This window comes from Oncorhynchus mykiss, chromosome 17 (genome assembly GCF_013265735.2).
Source record: "Oncorhynchus mykiss isolate Arlee chromosome 17, USDA_OmykA_1.1, whole genome shotgun sequence".
NCBI classification, from domain to species: Eukaryota; Metazoa; Chordata; class Actinopteri; order Salmoniformes; family Salmonidae; genus Oncorhynchus; species Oncorhynchus mykiss.
In genome coordinates, this window is record NC_048581.1 from 34,949,693 (window position 1) to 34,976,963 (window position 27,271).

Below are 27,271 nucleotides of genomic sequence, written 5' to 3' on the forward strand. Positions count from 1 at the left end.
GCGTGCTACCTTGTCCCGGACCTGGTGTTTTTGACTCTCTCTCTCTCTCCCGCACTTGCTGTCTTGACCTCTGAATGATCAGCTATGAAAAGCCAACAGAAATTTACGTCTGGCACCCTCTACAACCTCTGTGATTATTACTTGACCCTGCTGGTCATCTATGAATGTTTGAACATCTTGAAGAACAGTCTGGCCTTAATGGCCATGTACTCTTAATTGCTGTTTGGGGTTTTAGGCTGGGTTTCTGTATAAGCACTTTGTGACATCTCCTGATGTAAAAAAAGCCTTTATAAATAAATATATTTGAATTGATTTGTCCAAAAATGCATGTATCATAGTCATTTGGAGAATGTTTGTGTAATCTCAGCTGACACTTCAGTATTGGATACACAGTTGCTTCCAGATATATTGGCACCCCTTTCTATTTCCCTAAAAAATAAGTTGAAGAAAAACAAAACTTTTCTCCACACCTTGTTATTGAACTTTCAATAACAAGGTGTTATTAAACTTAAGTTTTAGAGTTTTGATTGAGAAAATAAAGACAAATTATTGTCCCTCTGGCACTCATACTTGGTTGCACAGCCTTTGGCCAAGATAACTGTCAACAAATGTTTCTTGGAACCATCAATGAACTTGCAGCACCTTTCTACTGGCAATTTTGCCCACTCTTCAGGAGAAAACTGCTCTAATTCTTCAATGTTTGAGGGGTGCCCTCCACCAACTGCTATTTTCAGCTTTCACCACAGATAATGGATGTGATTTAGGCCTGGACTCTTCACTGGTCCCTCCAGAACAGTCCAGTGTTTCTTCAACCATTCCAGGTTGCTTTTGATGCTTGTTTGGGATTGTTATCCTTCTGGACAATCCACAACCTTCAAACAGAGTCCGTTTCGTTTTTTTTTTTTTGCCCAACTCGCTTAACAGCTAGGCTACCTGCTACCTCTAACGTCAATGGTGAATGTTTAATCCAACTCTGCTCACCTTAAACGTATCACTTCAATAGCTACCTTCAGGACTGTCTGGAACCTGAATGATTCCACAACCCTCCTTGGCCTTGGTCAAGTATCTTTTTATCCCACAAGGGGAGTACCCCCTCTCCTGGTGAGGAATATTAAGCCATTTCTATCACCTACCTAGGAAAGTATTCAGATCCCTTCCCTTTTCCCACATTTTGTTACCTTACAGCCTTACTCTAAAATTGACTAAACATGTTTCCCCTCATCAATCTATATACAATACCCTATAATGACAAAGCGAAAACAGTTTCTTAGCAAATGTAGCTCATTTATTTACATAAGTATTCAGACCCTTTGCTATGAGACTCAAAATTGACCTCAGGTGCATCATGTTTCCATTGATTATCCTTGGGATGTTTCTAGAACTTGTTTGGAGTACACCTCTGGTAAATTGGACATGATTTGGAAAGGCACACCTGTTTATATAAGGTCCCACAGTTGATTGTGCATGTCAGATCAAAAACCAAGCCATGAGGTCGAAGGAATTGTCTGTACAGCTCCGAGACAGGATTGTGTCGAGGCACAGATCTGGGGAAGTGTACCAAAAAATATCTGCAGCATTGAAGGTCACCAAGAACGGAGTGGCCTCCATCATTCTTAAATGGAAGAAGTTTCTTCAAGACTCTTTCTAAAGCTGGCCGCCCAGCCAAACTGGGTAATCGTGGGAGAAGAGCCTTGGTCAAGGAGGTGAATAAGAACCCAATGGTCATTCTAACGATGCTCCAGAGTTCCTTTGTGGAGCTGGTAGGACCTTCCAGAAGGACAACCATCTCTGCAGCACTCCACCAATCAGGCTTTTATGGTAGTGGCCAGACGGAAGCCACTCCTCAGTAAAAGGTACATGACAGCCCGATTGGTGTTTGCCAAAAGGCGCCTAAAGGACAGACCATGAGAAAAAAGATTATCTGGTCTGATTAAACCAAGATTGAACTCTTTGGCCTGACTGCCAAGCGTCACGTCTGGAGTAAACCTGGCACCATCCCTACAGTGAAGCATGGTGGGGGCAGCTACCAAAGGTGTTTGTAGGGGAAGCGTCCCAAAGACCCTCCCCATTTATTGATTAAGGGGACCTTAAGACTCATATGCTTGGTACAGGCCTTAATAGCAGGTCTCACTATTATACTGTTGCGATGTGTCTGAACTCTGCCACTATACTTTGCACAAGCCATCTATATTAGTCATTGCAGTTACTCTTCTACTTGGCTGGTTACTGTTTGTAATGATTTGTCTGCTGGGCGATGTTCTCAAATAATTGTGAGGTATGCTTTCGCCGTAAAGCATTTCTGAAATCTGACACCGTGGTTGGATTCACAAGAAGTTCATTTTTAAACCTATGTAAAATAGTTGTATCTTTACTGAATTTTTATGAGTATTTCTGTATTTGAATTTGGCGCTCTGCAATCTCACTGGATGTTGGCCAGGTGGGACGCTAGCTTCCCACATACCCTAGAGAGGTTATAACAGAACATGGCCAAGATGTTCAAATGTTCAAAGATGACCTGCAGGGTCAGACAATAATAATCACAGTGGTTGTAGAGGGTGCAACAGGTCAGCACCTCAGGAGTAAATGTCAGTTGGCTTTTCATTGACAATCATTCAGAGTTAGACAGCAACTACGGTAGAGAGTCAAAACAGCAGGTCCGGGACAAGGTAGCACATCCAGTGAACAGGTCAGGGTTCAATAGCCGCAGACAGAACAGTTGAAACTGGAGCAGCAGCATGACCAGGTGGACTGGGGACAGCAGGAGTCATCAGGCCAGATAGTCCTGAGGCATGGTCCTAGGGCTCAGGTCCTCTGAGAGAATTAGAGGGAGCATACTTAAATTCACACAGGACACTGGATAAGACAGGAGAAATATTACAGATATAACAGACTGACCAAATCCCCCCGACACAAACTATAACTAGGATAAATACTGGAGGCTGAGACAGGAGGTGTCGGGAGACACTGTGGCCCTGTCCGATGATACCACCAGACAGGGCCAAACAGGCAGGATATAACCCCACCTACTTTGCCAAAGCACAGCCCTCTCACCACTAGAGGGATATCTTCAACCATCAACCTACTACTCTGAGACGAACCCGAGGGGGGCCATTTACCTTGTGACCAACGGATACATATCTGTATTCCCAGTCATATTAAATCCATAGATTAGGGCCTAATCTGTTTATTTCAATTGACTGATTTCCTTATATGAACTGTAGCTCAGTAAAATCTTTGAAATTGTTGTATGTTGCATTTATATTTTTGTTCAGTGTAGTAAAAAAAATCTAGACCAACTCCATAGCAATACATATTTTTATTTAGACTATTGTCAATATGCTAAGGAATGACATTATATATTTGTCACAACCCAAATATTAGCCACCTCAAGCCAAAGGTGTGCAACATCCTAAATTGTCAGAAAACCTGAAAATGTTGGTGGAAAATGTTGTTGTATTAAGACAGTACAAATTTAGTTAAGGAGGGAAATGATGCCTTTGCAGACTGAAAGTGATGATGCTTTATGTACGAGCTGGTCCATGGGGGACACGAGTGTATTACCGGCTGGACACATCAAACCTAGATGATAATGCAGCTCTAGCGCCCACTATCGGCTGCCTAGGCTATCACGTAAGATTGAGGACTTTGTCAAAATGTAGACGTCATTTCCATATCCCTCAAATTGCTCATAATATAAATTGATGTAGGGAATGTGGCACTCAAATTATTCACCCCACCAAAATTGTTCTCCAAATGAAACTCATCAATCCTAGACGAAAGGTCAAATTCATATAGGCTACTTTACTCGCATAAAAAGGTTGAATGGAAACCTGGTTAACATCAAGCCATTTTGAGGATGCTGAAATTATATTTTGGATGAACATATGCACCTGCCTACAGGAGACTTTTGAAGTAGCCTAATCAGATAAAAAAAAAATGTGACTGGTTGTGTTTATGCCACATATAAAAGGTAATAAATACATTGTACTTTTTCAATCCTAAATATTTTGGCTATATTGAAGGTTTTCGGTGCGCGAGGAATAGCCGCTAGGATTGGAGAGGAGGCAGACCTGTGTTAAGCTTTTCTTGAATAACTGGGCCTGCCGGGAGCACATGTGGCCACATTGTATATTGGACAACATGGGAGAATGATGATCTGTAACAGAGAGAGGATTCAGTATCAGAAGGAAAAATGCAGCCAGACAGGCCTGCTACTGTACCTTATAAACTGTTGAAATTAGATCCACAACTGATCCAAATCGAACGAAACATTCAAATAACAGGGCTTTTGCGTCATTATTCAAATGACATTTTCACTGCACTATTGTCACTATGAATGGTGGATAGAGGGGAGGATAGATCGTTAGACTGGTAGACTATGTTGACCTGTGGTATAAGGGAAGTACCAAAACACTGTGATATAGGGGAGGCGAATGCAAGCAGATGAGGGAATTTGGCTAGGATGGAAGAAATTATAGAGAAGAACCTGCAAAAGAGAAAATGAAAACCAGGGAAAAAATGCATTACCCTCTACTGTGCTCAATAAAAAAAAACACAACTATCCACAAAGCATCAAAAATTATGTTTAACAACCCTCCACTATTTTGGAGCTGGTCAAGGGTGCACCTCAGCTACGCTCAAGGTACTAAACGATATCATAACCACCATCGATAAAAGACAGTACTGTGCAGCCGTCTTCATCGACCTGGCAAGGCTTTTGACTCTGTCAATCACCGTATTCTTATCGGCAGACTCAACAGCCTTGGTTTCTCAAACGACTGCCTCGCCTCGTTCACCAACTGCTTCTCAGATAGTTCAGTGTGTCAAATCGGAGGGCCTGTTGTCCGGACCTCTGGCAGTTTCTATGGGGGTACAACAGGGTTCAATTCTTGGGCCGACTCTTTTCTTTATATATACCAATGATGTCGCTCTTGCTGTGGGTGATTCCTTGATCCACCTCTACGCAGATGACACCATTCCGTATACATCTGGCCCTTCTTTGGACACTGTGTTAACAAACCTCCAAACGAGCTTCAATGCCATACAACACTCCTTCCGTGGCCTCCAACACCTAATTTGGCCGCCTTTCCTTCCAGTTCTCTGCTGCCAATGGCTGGAACGAATTGCAAACATCGCTGAAGTTGGAGACTTATACAGTGGGGCAAAAAAGTATTTAGTCAGCCACCAATTGTGCAAGTTCTCCCACTTAAAAAGATGAGGGAGGCCTGTAATTTTCATCATAGGTACATTTCCAACTATGACAGACAAAATGAGAGAAAAAAAATCCAGAAAATCACATTGTAGGATTTTTTATGAATTTATTTGCAAATTATGGTGGAAAATAAGTATTTGGTCAATAACAAAAGTTTATCTCAATACTTTGTTATATACCCTTTGTTGGCAATGACAGAGGTCAAAGGTTTTCTGTAAGTCTTCACAAGGTTTTCACACACTGTTGCTGGTATTTTGGCCCATTACTCCATGCAGATCTCCTCTAGAGCAGTGATGTTTTGGGGCTGTTGCTGGGCAACACAGACTTTCAACTCCCACCAAAGATTTTCTATGGGGTTGTGATCTGGAGACTGGCTAGGCCACTCCAGGACCTTGAAATGCTTCTTACGAAGCCACTCCTTCGTTGCCCGGGCGGTGTGTTTGGGATCATTGTCATGCTGAAAGACCCAGCCACATTTCATCTTCAATGCCCTTGCTGATGGAAGGAGGTTTTCACTCAAAATCTCACGATACATGGCCCCATTCATTCTTTCCTTTAAATGGATCAGTCGTCCTGGTCCCTTTGCAGAAAAACAGCCCCAATGCATGATGTTTCCACCCCCATGCTTCACAGTAGGTATGGTGTTCTTTGGATACAACTCAGCATTCTTTGTCCTCCAAACACGACGAGTTGAGTTTTTACCAAAAAGTTCAATTTTGGTTTCATCTGACCATATGACATTCTCCCAATCTTCTTCAGGATCATCCAAATGCTCTCTAGCAAACTTCAAGACGGGCCTGGACACTGGCTTAAGCAGGGGGACACGTCTGGCACTGCAGGATTTGAGTCCCTGGCGGCGTAGTGTGTTACTGATGGAAGGCTTTGTTACTTTGGTCCCAGCTCTCTGCAGGTCATTCACTAGGTCCCCCCGTGTGGTTCTGGGATTTTTGCTCACCGTTCTTGTGATCATTTTGACCTCACGGGGTGAGATCTTGCGTGGAGCCCCAGATCGAGGGAGATTATCAGTGGTCTTGTATGTCTTCCATTTCCTCATAATTGCTCCCACAGTTGATTTCTTCAAACCAAGCTGCTTACCTATTGCAGATTCAGTCTTCCCAGCCTGGTGCAGGTCTACAATTTTGTTTCTGGTGTCCTTTGACAGCTCTTTGGTCTTGGCCATAGTGGAGTTTGGAGTGTGACTGTTTGAGGTTGTGGACAGGTGTCTTTTATACTGATAACAAGTTCAAACAGGTGCCATTAATACAGGTAACGAGTGGAGGACAGAGGAGCCTCTTAAAGAAGTTACAGGTCTGTGAGAGCCAGAAATCTTGCTTGTTTGCAGGTGACCAAATACTTATTTTCCACCATAATTTGCAAATAAATTAATTAAAAATCCTACAATGTGATTTTCTGGATTTTTTTTTCACATTTTGTCTGTCATAGTTGAAGTGTACCTATGATGAAAATTACAGGCTTCTCATCTTTTTAAGTGGGAGAACTTGCACAATTGGTGACTGACTAAATACTTTTTTGCCCCACTGTATCTCCCTCACTAACTTTAAGCATCAGCTATCTGAGCAGCTTACCGATCACTGTTCCTGTTCCCAAGAAAGCTAAGGTAACTGAGCTAAACGACTACCGCCCCGTAGCACTCACTTCTGTCATCATGAAGTGCTTTGAGAGACTAGTCAAGGACCATATCACCTCCACCCTACCTGACACCCTAGACCCATTCCAATTTGCTTACCGCCCAAATAGGTCCACAGACGATGCAATCTCAACCACACTGCACACTGCCCTAACCCATCTGGACAAGAGGAATACCTATGTGAGAATGCTGTTCATTGACTACAGCTCGGCATTTAACACCATAGTGCCCTCCAAGCTCGTCATCAAGCTCGAGACCCTGGGTCTCGACCCCGCCCTGTGCAACTGGGTACTGGACTTCCTGACGGGCTGCCCCCAGGTTGTGAGGGTAGGCACAACATCTCCACCCCGCTGATCCTCAACACTGGGGCCCCACAAGAGTGCGTTCTGAGCCCTCTCCTGTACTCCCTGTTCACCCACGACTGCGTGGCCACGCACGCCTCCAACTCAATCATCAAGTTTGCGGACGACACAACAGTGGTAGGCTTGATTACCAACAACGACGAGACGGCCTACAGGGAGGTGAGGGCCCTCGGAGTGTGGTGTCAGGAAAATAACCTCACACTCAACGTCAACAAAACTAAGGAGATTAATGTGGACTTCAGGAAACAGCAGAGGGAACACCCCCCTATCCACATTGATGGAACAGTAGTGTAGAGGGTAGTAAGTTTTAAGTTCCTCAGCGTACACATCACAGACAAACTGAATTGGTCCACCCACACAGACAGCATCGTGAAGAAGGCGCAGCAGCGCCTCTTCAACCTCAGGAGGCTGAAGAAATTCGGCTCGTCACCAAAAGCACTCACAAACTTCTACAGATGCACAATCAAGAGCATCCTGTCGGGCTGTATCACCGCCTGGTACGGCAACTGCTCCGCCCACAACCGTAAGGCTCTCCAGAGGGTAGTGAGGTCTGCACAACGCATCACCGGGGGCAAACTACCTGCCCTCCAGGACACCTACACCACCCGATGTCACAGGAAGGCCATAAAGATCATCAAGGACAACAACCACCCGAGCCACTGCCTGTTCACCCCGCTATCATCCAGAAGGCGAGGTCAGTACAGGTGCATCAAAGCTGGGACGGAGAGACTGAAAAACAGCTTCTATCTCAAGGCCATCAGACTGTTAAACAGCCACCACTAACATTGAGTGGCTGCTGCCAACACACTGACTTAACTCCAGCCACTTTAATAATGGGAATTGATGGGAAATTGTGTTAAATATATCACTAGCCACTTTAAACAATGCTACCTAATATAATGTTTACATACCCTACATTATTCATCTCATATGCATACGTATATACTGTACTCTATATCATCTACTGCATCTTTATGTAATACATGTATCACTAGCCACTTTAACTATGCCACTTTGTTTACATACTCATCTCATATGTATATACTGTACTCAATACCATCTACTGTATCTTGCCTATGCCGCTCTGTACCATCACTCATTCATATATCTTTATGTACATATTCTTTATCCCCTTACACTTGTGTCTATAAGGTAGTAGTTTTGGAATTGTTAGCTAGATTACTTGTTGGTTATTACTGCATTGTCGGAACTAGAAGCACAAGCATTTCGCTACACTCGCATTAACATCTGCTAACCATGTGTATGTGACAAATAAAATTTGATTTGATTTGATTTGCAGCTGTACAAGGAAATTAAGTTCACCAAAGTGGTCAAACCTGGCTATCATCTGAACATTGATATTGTCCAGTACGTTATAGTAAATTCGCACCCTCTCTACTCTGACTGTTTACATTTCTGCTCAAATCGCTCATATAAACAATTAAAGCTTTCATCGTGTCACTGATACAGGTACGGCAGAAATCCTTATCCATCACTTTGTTCTGCAAAAGACGGAAGAGCGCACCAGTTTCATTGAAAATTCCATCATAGGCCATGAGCAAAAAGCAAACATGGTGGCGGCCTCTAAATGGGTTGCTAACTTAATTTTTTCAGCAAAGGCATGTTGTCCCTGGGCCTGTTTGATGAGCTGGCACTCATCGCTGCCACGAAATGCCAACTCCCGTTTACCTAGGTAGGCTACCCAAGGTATCATGTAGCCTTAATTACCTAGATTTTTCAAAATCGCATGGTTCTCTTTTACCAGGGCAGGCTCCAGGGATATGCAATCGCTTAGGGTCCCCGGCCACTAAGATCTATCCGTGAGCTGCCAAATGTCTTAAAAGCCATCTGTCTTTGGATGTGAGACACAGATTTCTCATGCTTGTTGAGTGCTATAGGCAAGATGTTCAAGTCAAGATGTTCAATAAGTAACCGACTCTTGTTCACACGCTGTCACTTGTGGAGAATAGCAGGCAGGGGAAGCAGTAGTCTACTGCTAGCAGTGCAGCTTCAGAGACGGTCTTTCCGTTGAAAATTGAAATGATCATGTTTTCTGTCCCTTCCTTTGATGTAGGTCCGTCCCTAATCTAAATAACTACTTAAGTTGTTTTTGGGGTGTCTGTACTTTACTATTTATATTTCTTACAACTTTTACTTCACTACATTCCTAAAGTAAATCATGTATTTTTTCATAGATTTTCCATGACACCCACAAGTACTCGTTACTTTTTGAATGCTTAGCAGGACAGGAAAATGGTCCAATTCACACACTTAAAGAGAACATCCCTGCCTACTGCCTCTGATCTGGCTGACTCACTAAACACAAATGCTTAGTTTGTAAATGATGTCTGCATGTTGTAATGTGCCCCTGGCTTAATATAAGCAATTTGAAATGATTTATACTTTTGATACTTGAGTATATTTAAAACTAAATACTTAGGCTTTTACTCAAGTCATTTTCTATTAAGGTACCAAACATGAAAATGTGATACTTTTCCCACCACTGCCTCAACTAAGGTGTTGGTTTTCCATCTCTTACACTAGAAAATCCAACTTTGAAAATGGTTTCAGATACAATATCTTACCCATCTTTATCAGCTTATCAGTAAAACGATCGTGACATCCATAGGCAGGAGTGAGCCACATAACAAAAAAAAAATGAAGACAGTTGAAGCTCATTTACATTTTTTATACAATTTAAAATCTCAAATGCTATTTGGAGAACAGAATTTAAAATAATATGTACCCAGCCATTATCATATTGACTGCTGTAGCTTCATTCACCTCGGTCGATCTACAAATAGCCTATTAGCAATACAATTAGCGACCAGGTCGCTAGGTGTACGGTGTTTCCTCCGACACATTGGTGCGGCTGGCTTCCGGGTTGGATGAGAGCTGTGTTAAGAAGCAGTGCGTCTTGGTTGGGTTGTGTTTCGGAGGCTCTCGACCTTTGCCTCTCCCGAGTCCCGTACCGATATAGCAGTCTGTAGCGCAGGCAGGCAGTGATTCTCAACCAAAATTGAGTGGTGGGAGGTTGAGCAGTACAGAATTATTGAAAATGGAAATTGTTTCTCCAGTCAATATGGTGGCAGGTGGCCTCAAGGTTAAAGTGTTAGGTCCACTAACCAAAAAGTCGCTGGTTTGAATAACTGAGCTGACAAAGATAAAAGATCTGTAGCAGTGCCCTTCAGCAAAGCATTTTGTTATCTTGTTACATTCATTATCAATAGAGCATTCTAACTAAACTCAGCAAAGATAGGACACTGTATTTCAAAGATAATTCTTAAAAATCCAAATAACTGGAGCAGTGGTCTAAAGCACTGCATCGCAGTGCTAGCTGTGCCACCAGAGACTCTGGGTTCGAGCCCAGGTTCTGTTGCAGCCGGCCGCGACCGGGAGGTCCATGGGGCGGCACACAATTGGCCCAGCGTCGTCCGGGTTAGGGAGGGTTTGGCCGGCAGGGATATCCTTGTCTCATGGCGCACTAGCGACTCCTGTGGCGGGCTGGGCGTAGTGCACGCTGACCAGGTCGCTAGGTGTACGGTGTTTCCTCCGACACATTGGTGCGGCTGGCTTCCGGGTTGGATGAGAGCTTTGTTAAGAAGCAGTGCGTCTTGGTTGGGTTGTGTTTCGGAGGCTCTCGACCTTCGCCTCTCCCGAGTCTGTACGGGAGTTGCAGCAATGAGACTAACAATTGGATACCACGAAATTGGGGAGAAAAAGGGAGTAAAAGTATAAATAAAAATCCAAATAACTTCACAGATCTTCATTGTAAAGGTTTTAAACACAGTTTCCCATGCTTGTCCAATGAACAATTGGAACGGTCGTTAAGACACTAAAAGCTTACAGACGGTAGGCAATTAAGGTCACGGTTATGAAAACTCAGGACACTAAAAAGGTTACTGACTCTGAAAAACACCAAGGGTCCCTGCTTATCTGCGTGAATGTGGCTTAGGCATGCTGCAAGGAGGCATGAGGAAATAAATTGCAATGTCCATACTGTGAGACGCCTAAGACAGCGCTACAGGACGGACAGCCGATCGTCCTCGCAGTGGCAGGCCACGTGTGACAACACCTGCACAGGATCAGTACATCCGAACATCACACCTGCGGGACAGGTACAGGATGGAAACAACTGCCCGAGTTACACCAAGAACGCACAATCCCTCAATCAGTGCTCAGACTGTCCGCAATAGGCTGAGAGAGGCTGGACAGGGCTTGTAGGCCTGTTGTAAGGCAGGTCCTCACCAGACATCACCGGCAACAACGTCACCTTTGTGCACAAACCCACCGTCGCTGGACCCGACAGGACTGGCAAAAAGTGCTCTTCACTGACAGACGAGTCACGGTTTTGTCTCACCAGGGGTGATGGTCGGATTTGCGTTTATCGTCGAAGGAATGAGCGTTACACCGAGGCCTGTACTCTGGAGCGGGATCAATTTGGAGGTGGAGGTTCCGTCATGGTCTGGGGCGGTATGTCACAGCATCATCGGACTGAGCTTGTTGCCATTGCAGGCAATCTCAAACTGTGCGTTACAGGGAAGACATCCTTCTTCCTGCAGGCTCATCCTGACGTGACCCTCCAGCATGACAATGCCACCAGCCAAACTGCTCGTTTTGTGCATGATTTCCTGCAAGACAGGTATGTCAGTGTTCTGCCATGGCCAGCGAAGAGCCCGGATCTTAAACCCATTGAGCACATCTGGGACATTCCCCCCAGAAATGTCTGGGAACTTGCAGGTGCCTTGGTGGAAGAGTGGGGTAACATCTCACAGCTAGAACTGTCAAATTTGGTGCAGTCCATGAGGAGATGCACTGCAGTACTTAATGCAGCTGCTGGCCAAAGGCCAGGGACACATTATTCAGGGACACATTATTCCATTTGTTAGTCACATGTGTGGAACTTGTTCAGTTTGTCTCGGTTGTTGAATCTTATGTTCATACAAATATTTACACGTTAAGTTTGCTGAAAATTAACGCAGTTGACAGTGAGGACGTTTCTTTTTTTTTTTTTATGAGTTTAGTTTCCTACATTGCATTTTGGCCCAAAACCTAACTTTTGGTGAATTTTCCTGTTCCGCAAGTATTTGGTCACTACTGAGGTGACACACTGAAATGAGAGTCCAGAGACAAAATCTGTTAAGAACCACTGCCCTATACATTCAACTTTTCATGCATATTTTCCAGTATCTACTACAACAGTACTAGACTCAGCTTTACCAACTCCCATCACCCCAGTCACAGCCACCTCCGCATCACACGCACCCCCATTAATCATCATCAATGACATTATCAAACAACGGATCTGGTAAATAAACTCAAAAATATGAAACCATGGCCATATTTCAATCCAAGAGGCACTTTAGAGCAGCGCATTGGACAGTCAATTAAGCATTAACAGGTAATCAACGCTTGATCTGACATTCGCAGGGATCCGAATCACTGCAAACGCCTGGGAAATTGCATTTAAATTACACCTTTGTCAGCTGTCCAACGCACTGCTCTATAACGCATATTGGATTGAATCCTGGCATGACTGACAGTTGCACCTGGAGGCCTATGGAAGTCTAAAAGAAGGTGTGATTGTAAAGTAATTTAACTTATAAATATATCTCATGGTCTTAGTTCATCCATCATACCCCAGACAATGTAATTGAAAAATACTATTGCGTATTTGGTTAAAAATATACTTTGATAGTATAGCTCTTTCTATGAATTTGAAAGTGGTTACATTTCTCCAGCCCAATCCCTCAACTGTTTATCAAAACAAAATGGTTGGGTTGCCCATTTTGTTAGTTTCAAATCCCAGATTGCCCCTTTAAAAAACAGGGAAAATAAATCAACTGGCATTCAAATGGGAAACAAAATGTTCTTTATTTACAAAACAACTGGAAGGTTGCAGTAGGCATTTCCCTAAGAATACAATAGTAAAGGTTGTTCCAAAGCTACTATTAAAAACAAAACAAATGAGACGAGAATTCCAACAGTAAATAAAAAGGGGTCCAAAGTGTAATCAAAGCGGTCTCTCCACTTCCGTCACCACCGCCTTAGATCAGGTCAGCCACTGAGGAGAAAATATTTTAGGTTAATGACAGCCATCTAATGTCAATGCCCATTTTGTAAAAGAACCCCAGGTCTTTATGGCCCTAAATCTGTAAACCCAGTATATGGTTGAAACAAAAATGCACATTTAGTTCCTTGAACAACCAAAACATCAATACTAAACATATCAACATTGTCAATTAAATATTCAGGCAGAAGATTAACAAATGCTAATTTACCGTTCATTGGCATTTCATCGATCTGTGTGGAATAGTACTGCTCAATGTCACGGAGAATACGGATGTCGTCGTTCTTCACAAAGTTGATGGCCACACCCTTGCGGCCGTAACGACCCGATCGGCCAATCCTATGAAGAGAGGAGAGGTTGAAGGACAAAAACGGCAGTAAATGTTTGCCCTGACAAGCCGATTTTTGCTTGATCCGGCTATGCGGGCCAGAAGCTTCTGGAAAGAGATTGGGGAGGTAGAGGATAGATGCGGTAAAGAGGTCAATGGAATGCAGACCATGGTGGAGAGAAGGACGCTGGATTGGCCTATATTCAACAAATCTGATCTAAGTGGACGTGTCAAATCTGTTATGATGTATTTTAACAGGATCACAGCGTGGTTATTAAAATCCAATTTGGATATATTTGGCTGTTTTCGCTGCATAACATTTAGAAGTTTCAAAGTTTTGTTTAGCCAGTTGCTCTCAATTAGCTGGATGGCTTTGAATCACTACAAGTGGTGCCCTGGAGACCAATTTATTGCATGCGTATGACAGCTCGCCGAAGCGCAAGAAGTATGAATGCTCTGACTTCTGCAGAATCTGCTTCGCTGTAACCACTGCAGATGTCGGATTGACCCCAATTAAAAAATAAATACAAAAATGGGCTTTTAGTGTCCTGAGAGAGTGAACAGAGAAACAGCACAAAATGTACTGGACCTCTGCTACTCTCTGGGCTTTACTGTGGCACTGGAATGGAACCCACAGCTCACCGAGGACTGAGCCAGGTTACGAACAGTGCAAAAGGATGATTTCCCCCGACTTCACGGTTGACCGAATAGCCACATTGCATACTTAATATCGCTTAGTTTCTATAGTTGTTCTGGGCAGCCAGACGTACCTGTGGATGTACAGCTCTCTGTTGTTGGGCAGGTCGTAGTTGATGATGAGGGACACCTGGGGCACATCCAGACCTCGGGCCCACACATCAGTTGAGATAAGCACTCGGCTATTGGGGATTGGGGGGGGGGGGGGGGGGGGGGGGGAGAAGAGGAGAGATCCATGTTAGGACAAACCAAGGTCGTATTCACTTGGAACCGAACAGGCTCAAACAAGGAAAGACTATCTGAACTTTGCAAAACGTTTTACACCAATTAAAAAAGACCCAAGTCAACCCCTGGGAGATTTAAAAGAACAATGCGTAGACTTGTTCCAAGAGAGTGAACAGAGAAACGGCACAAGACGTACCGGACCCCTGCCACCCTCTGGGCTTTACTGTGGCACTGGAATGGAACCCACAGCTCACACTGAGGACTGAGCCAGGTTACGAACAGTGCAATGAAGAACGTCCGTTTAAGTGTTTAGTCCACTAGTACGCTTTATCTAGTGTGGGAAACTGTCCAGTATTGTATAGGAAAGACCACATTCTATATCGGGTGGACCAGAAAGAATCCACACGATACAGTACATTGTCATGTAATAGGATCTAGGATCTTTCTCCCACTAAGAGACTCAACCAACTCTCCAAACAACTAAGCTAAACTAAGCTGTCTCTGGCATCATAAGATGGACACGACTCTAGATTACAAAGCTACATGTGCAAATTGTTGGTGATTGCACCTTTTATAAACAGTTTTTAAAAATGAGTATAAGACCAGCTTCTACTTTATCATAGAAGTATGACACAGTAACTACTGGCATCGGAGCACATTCACTATTGATCAATAAGGACCCAGTGGTCATACACACAAAATCTAAAAAACCGAAACACTCAAATCTTATTGAATAGCCTTCAAAGATTCATTGGGCTGCTAAAAACACACTATTTCATCATTATTACCTGGCACCGGAACGGAACTCTTTCATGATGGACTCCCTCTCCTTCTGGGGCATGTCTCCATGCATGGAGGAAACGGTGAAGTTGGCCTCCCTCATCTTCTCAGTCAGCCAGTCAACCTATCGCACGCAGAGCGGGGACAGATAAGAGGCTCAGGCCAAACTCATGACAATGCATTTTAGGGATCATGCAAAAAAATTATCCCTGAAGTGTACAATGTAGGGAATCTGGTGCCGTTTAGGACTTGTCTTGTTCCCAGAGAGTGAAACTGTACAAGACGTACCGGACCCCTGCCACCCTCTGGGCTTTACTGTGGCACTGGAATGGAACCCAGAGCTCACACTGAGGACTGAGCCAGGTTACGAACAGTGCAAAGGAAGATTTTCTTGACATTCATCGGTGTGATCAACGAGAGGTTGTCAAACTAACAATGTCAAAGCATGTTGGCCCCCGGGGAGACGGAAGCGCCGAGACCTCTTCTTTCAGTTTAATTTCAGAAAAATCAATTTAAAAAAATCATAATTACAATGGTGGGCATTTGAAAGAAATTATACACAACTGAAAAACTAAACGTAACATATCTTCACTGTGCTTGACATATTCCACAAACAAACATCTCCGTGTTGGGACATTGACAGTGCTTACAAATGACCTGCTAAATAGTTGCATAAGAAAAAATGTCAAGTACACATTACTGATGGAATACAAACCTTCAATGGCGTACTCCTGACCACCCATATTTCTTACCATTACACATAGGCAAAGGGAGAAAAACATGCAATAACTATCAACAGCTTCCAACAACCCAAGTAGTTTTTCCTGGGCACAGATCTAGGGTCAGCTTCCCCTCCCCTAATCCTAACCTCAACTATTATTGGGGGAAATGCAAAACGAACCGAAAATCAGCGTTTAGGGGCAACTAGGTTTAAGTTGTGTACAGACCTTCCGCTTGGTGTTGCAGAAGATGACAGCCTGCGTGATGGTGAGGGTGTCATACAGGTCACACAGGGTGTCAAACTTCCACTCCTCCCTCTCTACTGCCACGAAGAACTGCTTGATGCCCTCCAGAGTCAACTCATCACTGGGAGAGGGAAAGGGAAGAGGGGTTAACTAGGTATTGGACTTCTGCTGCTAGAGGAACACATATCAAGGAGAGCAGCATGTAGTTTGCCATGACAGGGGGTTTTGGTTCATGTTCCCAGAGCGTGAACAGAGAAACGGTACAAGACGTACCGGACCCCTGCCACCCTCTGGGCTTTACTGTGGCACTGGAATGGAACCCACAGCTCACACTGAGGACTGAGCCAGGTTACGAACAGTGCCAAAAAGAAAGATTTCCTTGACTGACCTATATAATAGTCAGAAATACTTCTATATAAGACAGAATATTTCATCCTTCTCTTCTGAAAGGTCCCACAGGAAAGGTGGAAGGCTTTTATCGATTTAAGCATGGTTGATTCTCTGATGACTATATGAGGGTTTGTATTCAGACTAAGTATATGTATTCAGACTAAGTATATGTATTCAGACTAAGCTGGTCCCAAATCCCTCCCTCGACCCTAATCCCTGGATGATTGCAGATGTGTAGGGTCTGGATTACATATAAGCAGTTCAGTGGTGGAGCATCCACTATATTGCTTCCACCTTACAGACCTGCAGAAACTAAGGGTTAGGGCCATGGGGTAGAGAGCAATTTAGGACCGGCTGATTTACCCCCCCCCCCGCCGTATACATTACACAATGCTGCCCTCTAGAATACACAACTTGAACAAGACTAACTCCAGGAACAAGGTAGCATGGTCATCATTCTCAAAACAGTGATCAGGCTGGTTCCACTAGGCTAGAAACCCGGGCTGGTACTTCCTAATATATACAGCAGAGTAACGCTTGACTCACCGTTTGACCAGGATGCGGATGGGGTCGGTCATGAACTTGTTGGTCATCTCCAGGATCTCGTGGGGCAGCGTGGCGCTGATCAGACACACCTGGGTGGCGGGGGGCAAGTACCGGTACACGTCGTAGATCTGCTCTTTGAAACCTGTCGGACGGTTAAGGGAAAGCTATTCAGTATCCCCTTCATATTACACTAGACTTCCAGGGAAAAGTCACGCAGACCGTCAAAACGACTTTCCTGCGCAAAAGTGTCTGAGCCCAAGTGTCCCTGCCTGCCGTGGAATGCAGACAGGTAGGGATAGTAGGAACTGAACAGGCTGCACTGTAACTTATCCTGCTTTACCATGAGACCTCGTTGTTGTTGTTTAGGAGAGAGCAGAAACACAAACAACTGGCAGACGTCTTTCGCGTCGTCTCAGTAATGCACAATAGCGTGTCTGGCTTACCCTTGTTGAGCATTTCGTCTGCTTCGTCCAGCACCAGCATCTTGATGGCACGCGTCCTCAAACTCCTCCTGCGGATCATATCTAAAGAACAGAGAGAGGGAGAGCAGTGCCTGCATTAGTCAGCCTGCTGTGGGAAAATGGAGGCTACTCAACTCATACACGATCCTTGCGGTGACTACAGTGAGCCTAATTCATGATTGTCTACTCATGCATATTTTCTAGTTACCTTCCTTTGAAATTAAATGTTCTGGTATCAGGTAAATCGTAAAAAAATATGAGATCGCGAGACTGTAGTGGGACCTTAAGTAATTGATTTACCATCCTTCTTTCCCCTGTGTGTTACAGGGGGGGGTCATGTTACCAGAGAGTGAACAGAGAAACGGTACAAGACGTACTGGACCCCTGCCACTCTCTGGGCTTTACTGTGGCACTGGAATGGAACACAAAGCTCACACTGAGGACTGAGCCAGGTTACGAACAGTGCAAAAATGATTATTTTCTTTACTTTTGGTGCGGCAGGTAGCCTAGTGGTTAGAGCTTTAGGCCAGTAACCCGAAAGGTTGCGGGATCGAATTCTCGAGCTGACAAGGTAAAAATCTGTCGTTCCGTCCCTGAACAAAGCAGTTAACCCACTGGTCCCCGGGATGGCGTCATTGTAAATAAGAATTTGTTCTTAACTGACTTGCCTAGTTAAATAAAAATATATACTGTTGTCCTGAGTATGCAGAGTAGCCTCATTACATAAGGTACAAACAGTTTCAAGGAAGGCAGACTGAACCCACGAAGTGAAACAGCGAAATTCAGTTTTGATCCTGTGACAGAATTCTAAGATATTAAATGTCTAGTCTGCTTAGCTGGGCAGACACAGACGTTCATACCTGTGGATGGGAGATAGATACTAGAAGGTTAGGGTCCAGGGAACTCACCAAACACTCTCCCAGGGGTCCCTGCTACTACGTGCTGGCCATAGTCCAGTTTGCGGATGTCCTCACCCACGTTTGTCCCGCCGATGCAGGAATGACACTGGACGTTCATGTAGTCACCGAGGGCCAGGAGCACCTGGGGAGGGGTTTAACATCGGAATATTAGGAGATAATGGCTGTGTCCCAAATTTCTACCAGTGTTGCACATTCCCAGTCATGGATTTAACAATGGTGGAAACTCCCTCCAGCCAAGGCTTTCACCAATCCAATCCTTTGCTGCCCAGATCAGAACACTGGCATTTAGTCGGCATAGAACAGGAAAAACCGTTTTGAAACTGAGGAAAACCGGGAGGTACTATCTGAACATATCAAATAAACACTTGTTCCCATTGCACAGCGTTTAAGTATTTGCTACAGTGTTACCAAATGAACAGGACCCAAACCTGTCCAATAGAAACACTGTTTTCATACATTTTGCTACTGTGTGCCCTACTGAACACAACCCTTATCTTACAAAGCAGTTTTTCCCCAGTACATCAGAAGACACTTGATATTCAGTCACATACCTTCTGTATCTGTCCAGCCAACTCTCTGGTGGGAGCCAGGATCAGTGCTTGGGTTTCACGCACCTGTTACAAAAACAAAAAATAATCACATTTGCTCATGCTGTCCAAACTCCACATATTCAGAGTGCGAGAAAATTTCACAACACAAAATGTTGTTGGATGATCCAAAAAAGCTATGTGATGGTAACGGCACATCAGTACCTACAACAGGGCTTGTGTTCGTGTAGCCTCTCAGTAAGAGTTCTGATCTAGGATGTCATCCTACATGTTCATATAAAAATTCTCAGTATCATCTAAAAGGAAAAACGGATACTAGATCAGCACTCCTACTCTGAGATGCCCTAGTCTGCACATACCAACAACCTTACTCAAATACCTGAATGTCAAGACACTGCAGCACTGATACGCAAAACGTGGCAGTCTTTCCTGTTCCTGACTGAGACCTAAAAGAAAGAAAGAAGGAAGAGTGTTGCAGAACAGAGAAAGATGGTATTCAACAGCCACTATAAAACATTTGAACAAGGGCCCAAAATATAAAATGTTTCGCAACAGAATCCGACTAATGAATACACCCCTGGTGAATAGCCAAAGTTCCAAACATTTAACTATATCTTTAGTCTGTAGCTCTGGACGTAATGGTTCTCTAGCATAAACAGTCACGACTTACTGTGCAATGACATCTCTACCCTTGATGATCTGTTTAATTGCTCTTTGTTGGATTGCGGAAGGCTTCTCGAAACCTAAGAATAAGAAATAAAAGATGGTTAATTATGTCGGCCCATGACAGTTTACAGTAAAAATATTTCAATAAACATTGTATACTATTCATGTTATCATTTGAGCAACTGGAAAATATAGCTGGTAGTACTGAATATTTTTCCTGTTGCGCAGACAGTGTCAAAGTGTTTTAGCACTGGCTAGATCAGATGGCGCTACAAGAAATGCTCACACACAAAAATATTAAATCAACAAGTGAGGAAAATGCAACATGTACTAAATATTAAATGGGGTGGAGTATTCCAGTTAGCTAATATCAGCTAACGTTAGCGAGTTAGCTCGGTTTAACGAAGCTAATTAACTAGCTAACGTTGGCAGGGTAGTTGGCTAACTAAAGAAAGACAAATACAACATTCTGGCTTTTTATTTTTTTCTCATTACAATACTCGCAGTATGTGTTTGTTCTGGGTGTGCAACTGAGTCATGAAGCACAGAAAATGTGTCCAAATAACTTACTTAGGTAGTTGCCTACATGGGCCCACTGTACCAAACAAAACCCCGGACCTACCGTATGCGTAGATCCCACGGAGGAGATCCTCTCTTAGGCCCATTGTGTCGAAGGTAGGCGTAACATCGACCTCCTCGCTGGTCTCAAACTCGATCTTGGTCATGTCTTCCTCCTTCAATAGACGCCTCGTGCGTGGTACGGTGGCTACTTCCATGGCTTTTGTGAGCGTTTTCACAAAATAAGAAGGAAATCGACAACTTCACCAACTCGAGTTCTGCTGCGGGAAGTAGAAAAAAGACCGCCGCATGCGTCGCTTTAGTGACGCCGAAAGCAAGAGACAATAATTTGCATGACGAGAAAAGGTGTACCAAAGATTTTTTTAGAAATAAATCAAGATAGACCACAACGTGTCGTTTCCAATGGAAACAAATGAGTCAGAGTGAGCAGAACAAACAAGGAGGTGGGCAGAGCCAAGCACCCGCTAGCGATATCCTATAGGCGTTCTAGTATGTATCTGCATATTTCCGTTACGGAAGGCCTACTCTGTGAATTGCCCGTGTGCAATAACTCAATTCTACTCTGTGCTCCTTCTAAACAGCGCGATTTTTAAAAACGTTTTGAAAAGGGTACAGTCTACAAAACTTAGTCCATCCTGTTCATAACATATTCTAGTTTGCGAACAGAAAACTATATTGAGATCGAATGTTTAATCGATGAGAAAATGTGCAGAATTTCGGACAAACTATAGCCCCTCCCATATTGAGTGGAGATGCCAACCGGATGCTTCACATTTATACATCCAGTGAAATATCTGTCTCATTGTTCTATGCAGAAATCGCTCCGCCATTTCCTGGTTGCTAACTAGGAATATATGCCGCGTTCACGTACTAGTCGAGACAAGAAAACTTGAAACATTTTTGAGCTGGTTGAGCCCACAAGTGTATAGTTACACCCAGTTAGCAAATCAGAAAAGTCAGAGTTTCCTAGTTCTGACTAGCACAGGAACGTGGCAATACAGAGAAGGAGCCAAATTTGAAATGGAATAAATTGAATACATGGAGCAGGTTGGAAAAAAATTGCATTATAACACGGTTAAAAATGTCGGTGGTCTGTCATCACCATTCAGGTAATACATTAAATATATACATCAGACGGTATTGGGGAGCAATTTCATAGTTTTTCAATTTCAATCTTATAGCAACCAACCCTATGCTTGGTATGATTGTTATGGGTAGAGCAGACCATTCGATATGCGCTTAATTTACATATTTATACACCCAAAATTCTAATTTCATCCCTTCCATGTATGTTTATTGGAGTTCCAATCCAAACACCCTCCATTTTATCTTGGTTCAATTTAGCTCCAGCGACTTCTTTGTATAAATTTAAATGATTGTTTCATCTATTCAACTCATCTTGATTTCTGATTATGACAGACACATCATCGGCATAAGCAAGTGCGACAATGGGCTGTCTAGAGCTGGTGATAGTACCTTGAATACTTAGATCTTCTTTAATTCGCTTTAGAAGAGGGCTAGTAGCTATTACATTGAAGGCTGTGCTAAGTGGGCAACCCTGCTTTACCCCCCCCCCCCTTTCAATTTCAAAGTGTCAGGTCAGGAAACCATTTACATTAACTTGGACAATAGATCGGCTTACAGTAATTTAATCACATCAATTAATGGACTTGGGAACCCATAACATTTCATTACAAACCGTCAATATTCACATGAAACATCATTAAAAGCATTTTTCTCAATAAGACACAAAATGTAGAAATCACATTCAGATGTGGATGTAGTAATATCTTTCAAATCAAATGTATTTATATAGCCCTTCTTAAATCAGCTGATATCTCAAAGTGCTGTACAGAAACCCAGCCTAAAACCCCAAACAGTAAGCAATGCAGGTGTAGAAGCACAGTGGCTAGGAAAAACTTCCTAGAAAGGCCAAAACCTAGGAAGAAACCTAGAGAGGAACAAGGCTTTGAGGGGTGGCCAGTCCTCTTCTGGCTGTGCAGGGTGGAGATTATAACAGAACATGGCCACGATGCTCAAATGTTCATAAATGACCAGCATGGTCAAATAATAAGAATCACAGTAGTTGAGGGTGCAGCAAGTCAGCACCTCAGGAGTAAATGTCAGTTGGCTTTTCATAGCCGTTCATTAAGAGTATCTCTACCACTCCTGCTGTCTCTAGAAAGTTGAAAACAGCAGGTCTGGGACAGGTCGAACAGGTCAGGGTTCCATAGCCACAGGCAGAACAGTTGAAACTGGAGCAGCAGCACGGCCAGGTGGACTGGGGACAGCAAGGAGTCATCATGCCAGGTAGTCCTGAGGCATGGTCCTAGGGCTCAGGTCCTCCGAGCCATACAGATGTTGTCCCACATGAAACGCCCTTTGCTCTTTTTCTATTATGGTATCAAGAACCCCATTTATTCTGTTCATTATTATTTTCGCTAAGATCTTAATAGTCTAAATGTATTAATGACAGTCAGTGGCATGTATTCATGGATGCCAAGGGAAACCAGGCTTCCACAAAAAAATGTGCCCCCAAAAAATGAATGTATCCTTCGTCTCTCGGTGTTTCATAATTTTCCTTCAGCGCCCTTCTGTCTCTGAATGTGTAGCCCATCTATCTGATGCTATCTGGTCAAAAAGAGTATGACATTGTTGCCGCCCATAGCATTGAATGCAAGTGAAGCCAGCGAGCATCATTGAGCAAAACAGTGAGCTCAACTGGGAATGGTCCTGGCTCACCAAAAAAACAAAAGGTGGAAGCCAGTTTCGATTTAGCTTCACACCAATCACATCACATCAAAAGCCAAACATCATAAACAAAAACATTTTGAATTGTTGCATCTTGTTCTGTTGTTGTCCTCCAGTGGCTAGATGGCTAGCAATCTTTTTTTTTTTTATTCCATTCTTTTACTTTTAGATGTGTGTATTGTTGTGTATTGTTAGATATTACTGCAGTGTTCGAGCTAGGAACACAAGCATTTCGTTACACCTGCAATAACATCCGCTAAACATGTGTATGCGATCAATAACATTTGATTTGATGCGATTCTCTATACTGGCCAATGATTATAATTGTGATTCTGATACAACCATATATTCATACATTGTTCCACTGGCCTGAGAGGATGGAAATTCAATTTGTACAGTACCAGTCAAAAAAGTTGACACACCTACTAATTCAATTTTTTTATTTTTACTATTTTCTACATTATTATTGTACAGTGAAGATATCAAAACTATGAAATAACACACATGGAATCATGTAGTAACCAAAAAAAAAAGTGTTAAACAAATCAAAATATATTTCATATTTGAGATTCTTCAAAGTAGCCACCCTTTGCCTTGATGACAGCGTTGCACACGCTTGGCATTCTCTCAACCAGCTTCATAAGGTTGTCACTTGGAATACATTTCAATTAACAGGTATGCTTTATTTAGTTAATTTGTGGAATTTCTTTCCTTCTTAATGCGTTTAAGCCAATCAGTTGTGTTGTGAAAAGGTAGGGGTGGTATACAGAAGATATATGGTAAAATACCAAGTCCATATTATGGCAAGAACAGCTCAAATAAGCAAAGAGAAACGACAGTCCATTTTAGACAATACAGAAAATGTCAATTACTTTGGAAGTGGAGTCGCAAAAACCATCAAGCGCTATGATGAAACTAGCTCTCATGAGGACCGCCACAGGAAAGGAAGACCCAGAGTTACCTCTGCTGCAGAGGATAAGTTCACTAGAGTTAACTGCACCTCAGATTGCAGCCCAAATAAATGCTTCACAGAGTTTAAGTAACAGACACATCTCAACATCAACTGTTCAGAGGAGACTGCATGAATCAGACCTTCATGGTCGAACTGCTGCAAAGTAACCACTACTAGGTAGCCTGGTGGGTAGGAGTGTTGAGCCAGTAACTGAAAGGTTGCTGGATCGAATCCTCAAGCTGACAAGGTAAAAATCTGTCGTTCTGCCCCTGAGCAAGGCAGTTACCCACTGTTCCCCAGGCGCCGATGACGTGGATGTCGATTAAGGCAGTCCTCGCACCTCTCTGATTCAGAGGGGTTGCGTTAAATGCATAAGACACATTTCAGTTGAATGCATTCAGTTGACTAGGTATCCCTCTTTCCCCTAAAGGACACAAATAATAAGAGACTTGCTTGGGCCAAAAAACACAAGCAATGAACATTAGACCAGTGGAAATCTGTGCTTTGGTCTGATGAGTCGATATTTTTGGTTCCAACCGCCATGTCTTTCTGATGCGCAGAGTAGGTGAACGGATGATCTCCGCATGTGTGGTTCCCACCGTGAAGCATGGAAGAGGTGTGGGTGTGCTTTCCTGGTGACACTGTGATTTATCTAGAATTCAAGGCACACTTAACCAGCATGGCTACCACAGCATTCTGCAGCAATACGCCATCCCATCTGGTTTGAGCTTATTGGGACGATCAATTATTTTTCAACAGGACAAGTACCCAAAACACACCTACAGGCTGTGTAAGGGCTATTTGACCAATGAGAGTGATAGAATGCTGCATCAGATGACCTGGCCTCAACAATCACCCAACCTCAACCCAATTGAGATGGTTTGGGATGAGTTGGACCGCAGAGTGAAGGAAAAGCAGCCAACAAGTGCTCAGCATATGTGGTAACTCCTTCAAGACTGTTGGAAAAGCATTCCTCATGAAGCTGGTTGAGAGAATGCCAAGAGTGTGCAAAGCTGTCATCAAGGCAAAGTGTGTCTACTTTGAAGAATATAACATATATTTGGATTTGTTTAACACTTTTCTTGGTGACTACATGATTCCATGTGTGTTATTTCATAGTTTGTCTTCACTATTAGTCTACAATGTAGTAATTAGTAAAAAATAAAAAATAAACACTTGAGTAGGTGTGTCCAAACTTTTGACTGGTACTGTAGCTAGATGTTAACTAGCTTGCTCTTTATTGTACATTAAATAAAATTTGACGAGCGAGCAAGCATTTTAGCCAGGTAGCTTAGGACAAGGAGGATGGTATTGGCGTTTCTCTATAAGTAGGGTGAGTCAACATGTTTTTCTACTTAGGCACACACACACACACACACACAGAACATGGACAGCCACATGATATTTAGCTTACGATGATTGGACTAAATTGTTTTTGGTATATTTTAGTTGTCACTGTATTAGACTAAGCATAAGCGATTTGATAATGTTGAAATGGTGCTGGATTAGTGGAGGCAGCTCCTGTTTTCTTTGAAACTAGTGATCTAAATCAATAGTTGTTTAGTAGTCCGAACATGTGGGAAACATTAACTTGATTGACCATGCTGTCGGTCATATTCCTGTGTTACATGCAATATGCTTTGTGGACTCCTCCAAATAGATATTTCTCTCTGGTTTTATGATGAAACTAAGGCGTTCAATTTATTTTGCCACTGTCTTATTGTTTCTGGTTTATGCCTTGATCACACCTACAGTATTTTTGCGTTTTGGTACACCAGAAGTACCATAACGCTTTGATCCCACCAACAGCATTATTGAGCAAAATGATAAGCAGCATCATCTGGATGTGTGTGCAACAAAAGTTCAACATTCACCTTCTGCTACCATTTCTGTCAAGCTGAATAAATCCAACCTATGCACCACACAGAAAGCACTGAAACTGCCTCTGCAAGGCAATGCTGCAAGGCAAATTCAGTGTTGCATTGGTATTGAATGTGCTTAAAGTGTACAAATTATTTAACTAGGCAAGTACGCTAAGAACAAATTCTTAATTATTGGCCTACACCAGCCAAAGCATAACCAGGACGCTGGGCCAAAGCCTAACCAGGACGACGCTGGGCCAATTGTGCGCTGCCCTATGGGACTCCAGATCACGGCCGGTTGTGATACAGCATGGAATCGAACCGGGGTCTGTAGTGTCACCTCTAGATACAGTGCCCTAGACCACTGCGCCACTCGGGAGCCCATATTATGGTGTGTTTTTCAGTTAGTTTCATACAGGAAGCGGGGAAATATTGGTGTCCAACTACAAACATTTTTATTCATACATTTAAATTGAAGAATATATATTTGACATACGTGACAATGGTTAACAGTCAAAAATCATCTCAGAAGATGTTCAAGTGGTAGAGAATGTGGGCATAAAGCTGTGTGTCTTTGTTCAGGCAAGCCAAGTGATAGACAGTGGTGCTTGCCCTTCAAGGATTCGCACAAAAGTAAAATTAACATTATTACCTATTAAACAGTTTGATGTTGTTGCTTTCCCTCATGAAGGCAATGGTTGAGCCCAAAATAACCACACTGATAAATACTGACTTGATGATTTCCTCTTTAAAAACCACACTTGTGCAGTTCTACTAACACCCAACATGCAGAGCAGATTTATAAAATATCGGCTAAACAGGTTTTGATATGATAGTTTTTCTCCCATTTCGTGCCTAAGGAAAAACACAGATAGTTAAATCTTTAAAATCCTGGAATATGTCTACGACAATCTAGACTGGCATAGGGTATGATACTGTAAGGTACTAAGACAATGTCCTTCAATATTGAAATCGTAACCAGCATCCTGAAATAGTTCAGTAGTTGATGGGAAATACAGTACTATCTATGCAGCAACACAGCAAGTGCTGTAGATTTACACAGAGAAGAGAAAAAGTGCCTGCGTCAGTCTTCCAGATGAACTTTGTGATGTTCTAAAGTAATTCCTTAACCTACAGCATGATAGGGCATTACCTGAACCAGTGGTGGTACCCTGCCAGTGTACAAGGGCAAGTCAGTGTATCGGCCCACTAGCACAGCATAGAAGTGTAGCACAGTCAAGCTACATGGCAGAGTCAGTGCAGAGTCATAGATGTACAAATATGTGAATCTCACATAAGCTTGATTTTGA

At 43.1% G+C, this 27,271-nt stretch overlaps 1 protein-coding gene and 2 non-coding genes across 3 annotated transcripts; all 3 read right to left on the minus strand.

Annotated features, from left to right (window-relative positions):
* Nucleotides 1-13,071: 13,071 nt before the first annotated feature.
* Nucleotides 13,072-21,079, minus strand: LOC110493798 (eukaryotic initiation factor 4A-III). Its single transcript, XM_021568288.2, has 12 exons — nucleotides 20,440-21,079; nucleotides 19,822-19,894; nucleotides 19,531-19,597; nucleotides 19,155-19,217; nucleotides 18,592-18,724; nucleotides 17,666-17,746; nucleotides 17,223-17,364; nucleotides 16,269-16,407; nucleotides 15,330-15,445; nucleotides 14,391-14,498; nucleotides 13,504-13,631; nucleotides 13,072-13,286 (listed from the first exon to the last, which is right to left on the minus strand). Exons 1-12 carry the CDS (start codon nucleotides 20,591-20,593, stop codon nucleotides 13,270-13,272), a joined length of 1,221 nt encoding a protein of 406 aa, XP_021423963.1. The 5' UTR covers nucleotides 20,594-21,079; the 3' UTR covers nucleotides 13,072-13,269.
* LOC118940673 lies at nucleotides 15,574-15,700 on the minus strand. Its single transcript, XR_005037259.1, has one exon. It is a non-coding gene; the product is annotated as a small nucleolar RNA SNORA54 (small nucleolar RNA).
* On the minus strand, nucleotides 16,517-16,650 carry LOC118940674. Its single transcript, XR_005037260.1, has one exon. It is a non-coding gene; the product is annotated as a small nucleolar RNA SNORA54 (small nucleolar RNA).
* Nucleotides 21,080-27,271: the final 6,192 nt, after the last annotated feature.

Coding starts and splice junctions, on each gene's coding strand:
- LOC110493798 (XM_021568288.2), bottom strand. CDS start 20,593: ATGGAAGTAGCCACCGTACCACGCACGAGGCGTCTATTGAAGGAGGAA. Junction 19,598..19,821: donor GGTAGAGATGTCATTGCACA/GTAAGTCGTGAC, acceptor TCTTTCTTTTAG/GTCTCAGTCAGGAACAGGAA. Junction 17,747..18,591: donor GACCCCTGGGAGAGTGTTTG/GTGAGTTCCCTG, acceptor TCTGTTCTTTAG/ATATGATCCGCAGGAGGAGT.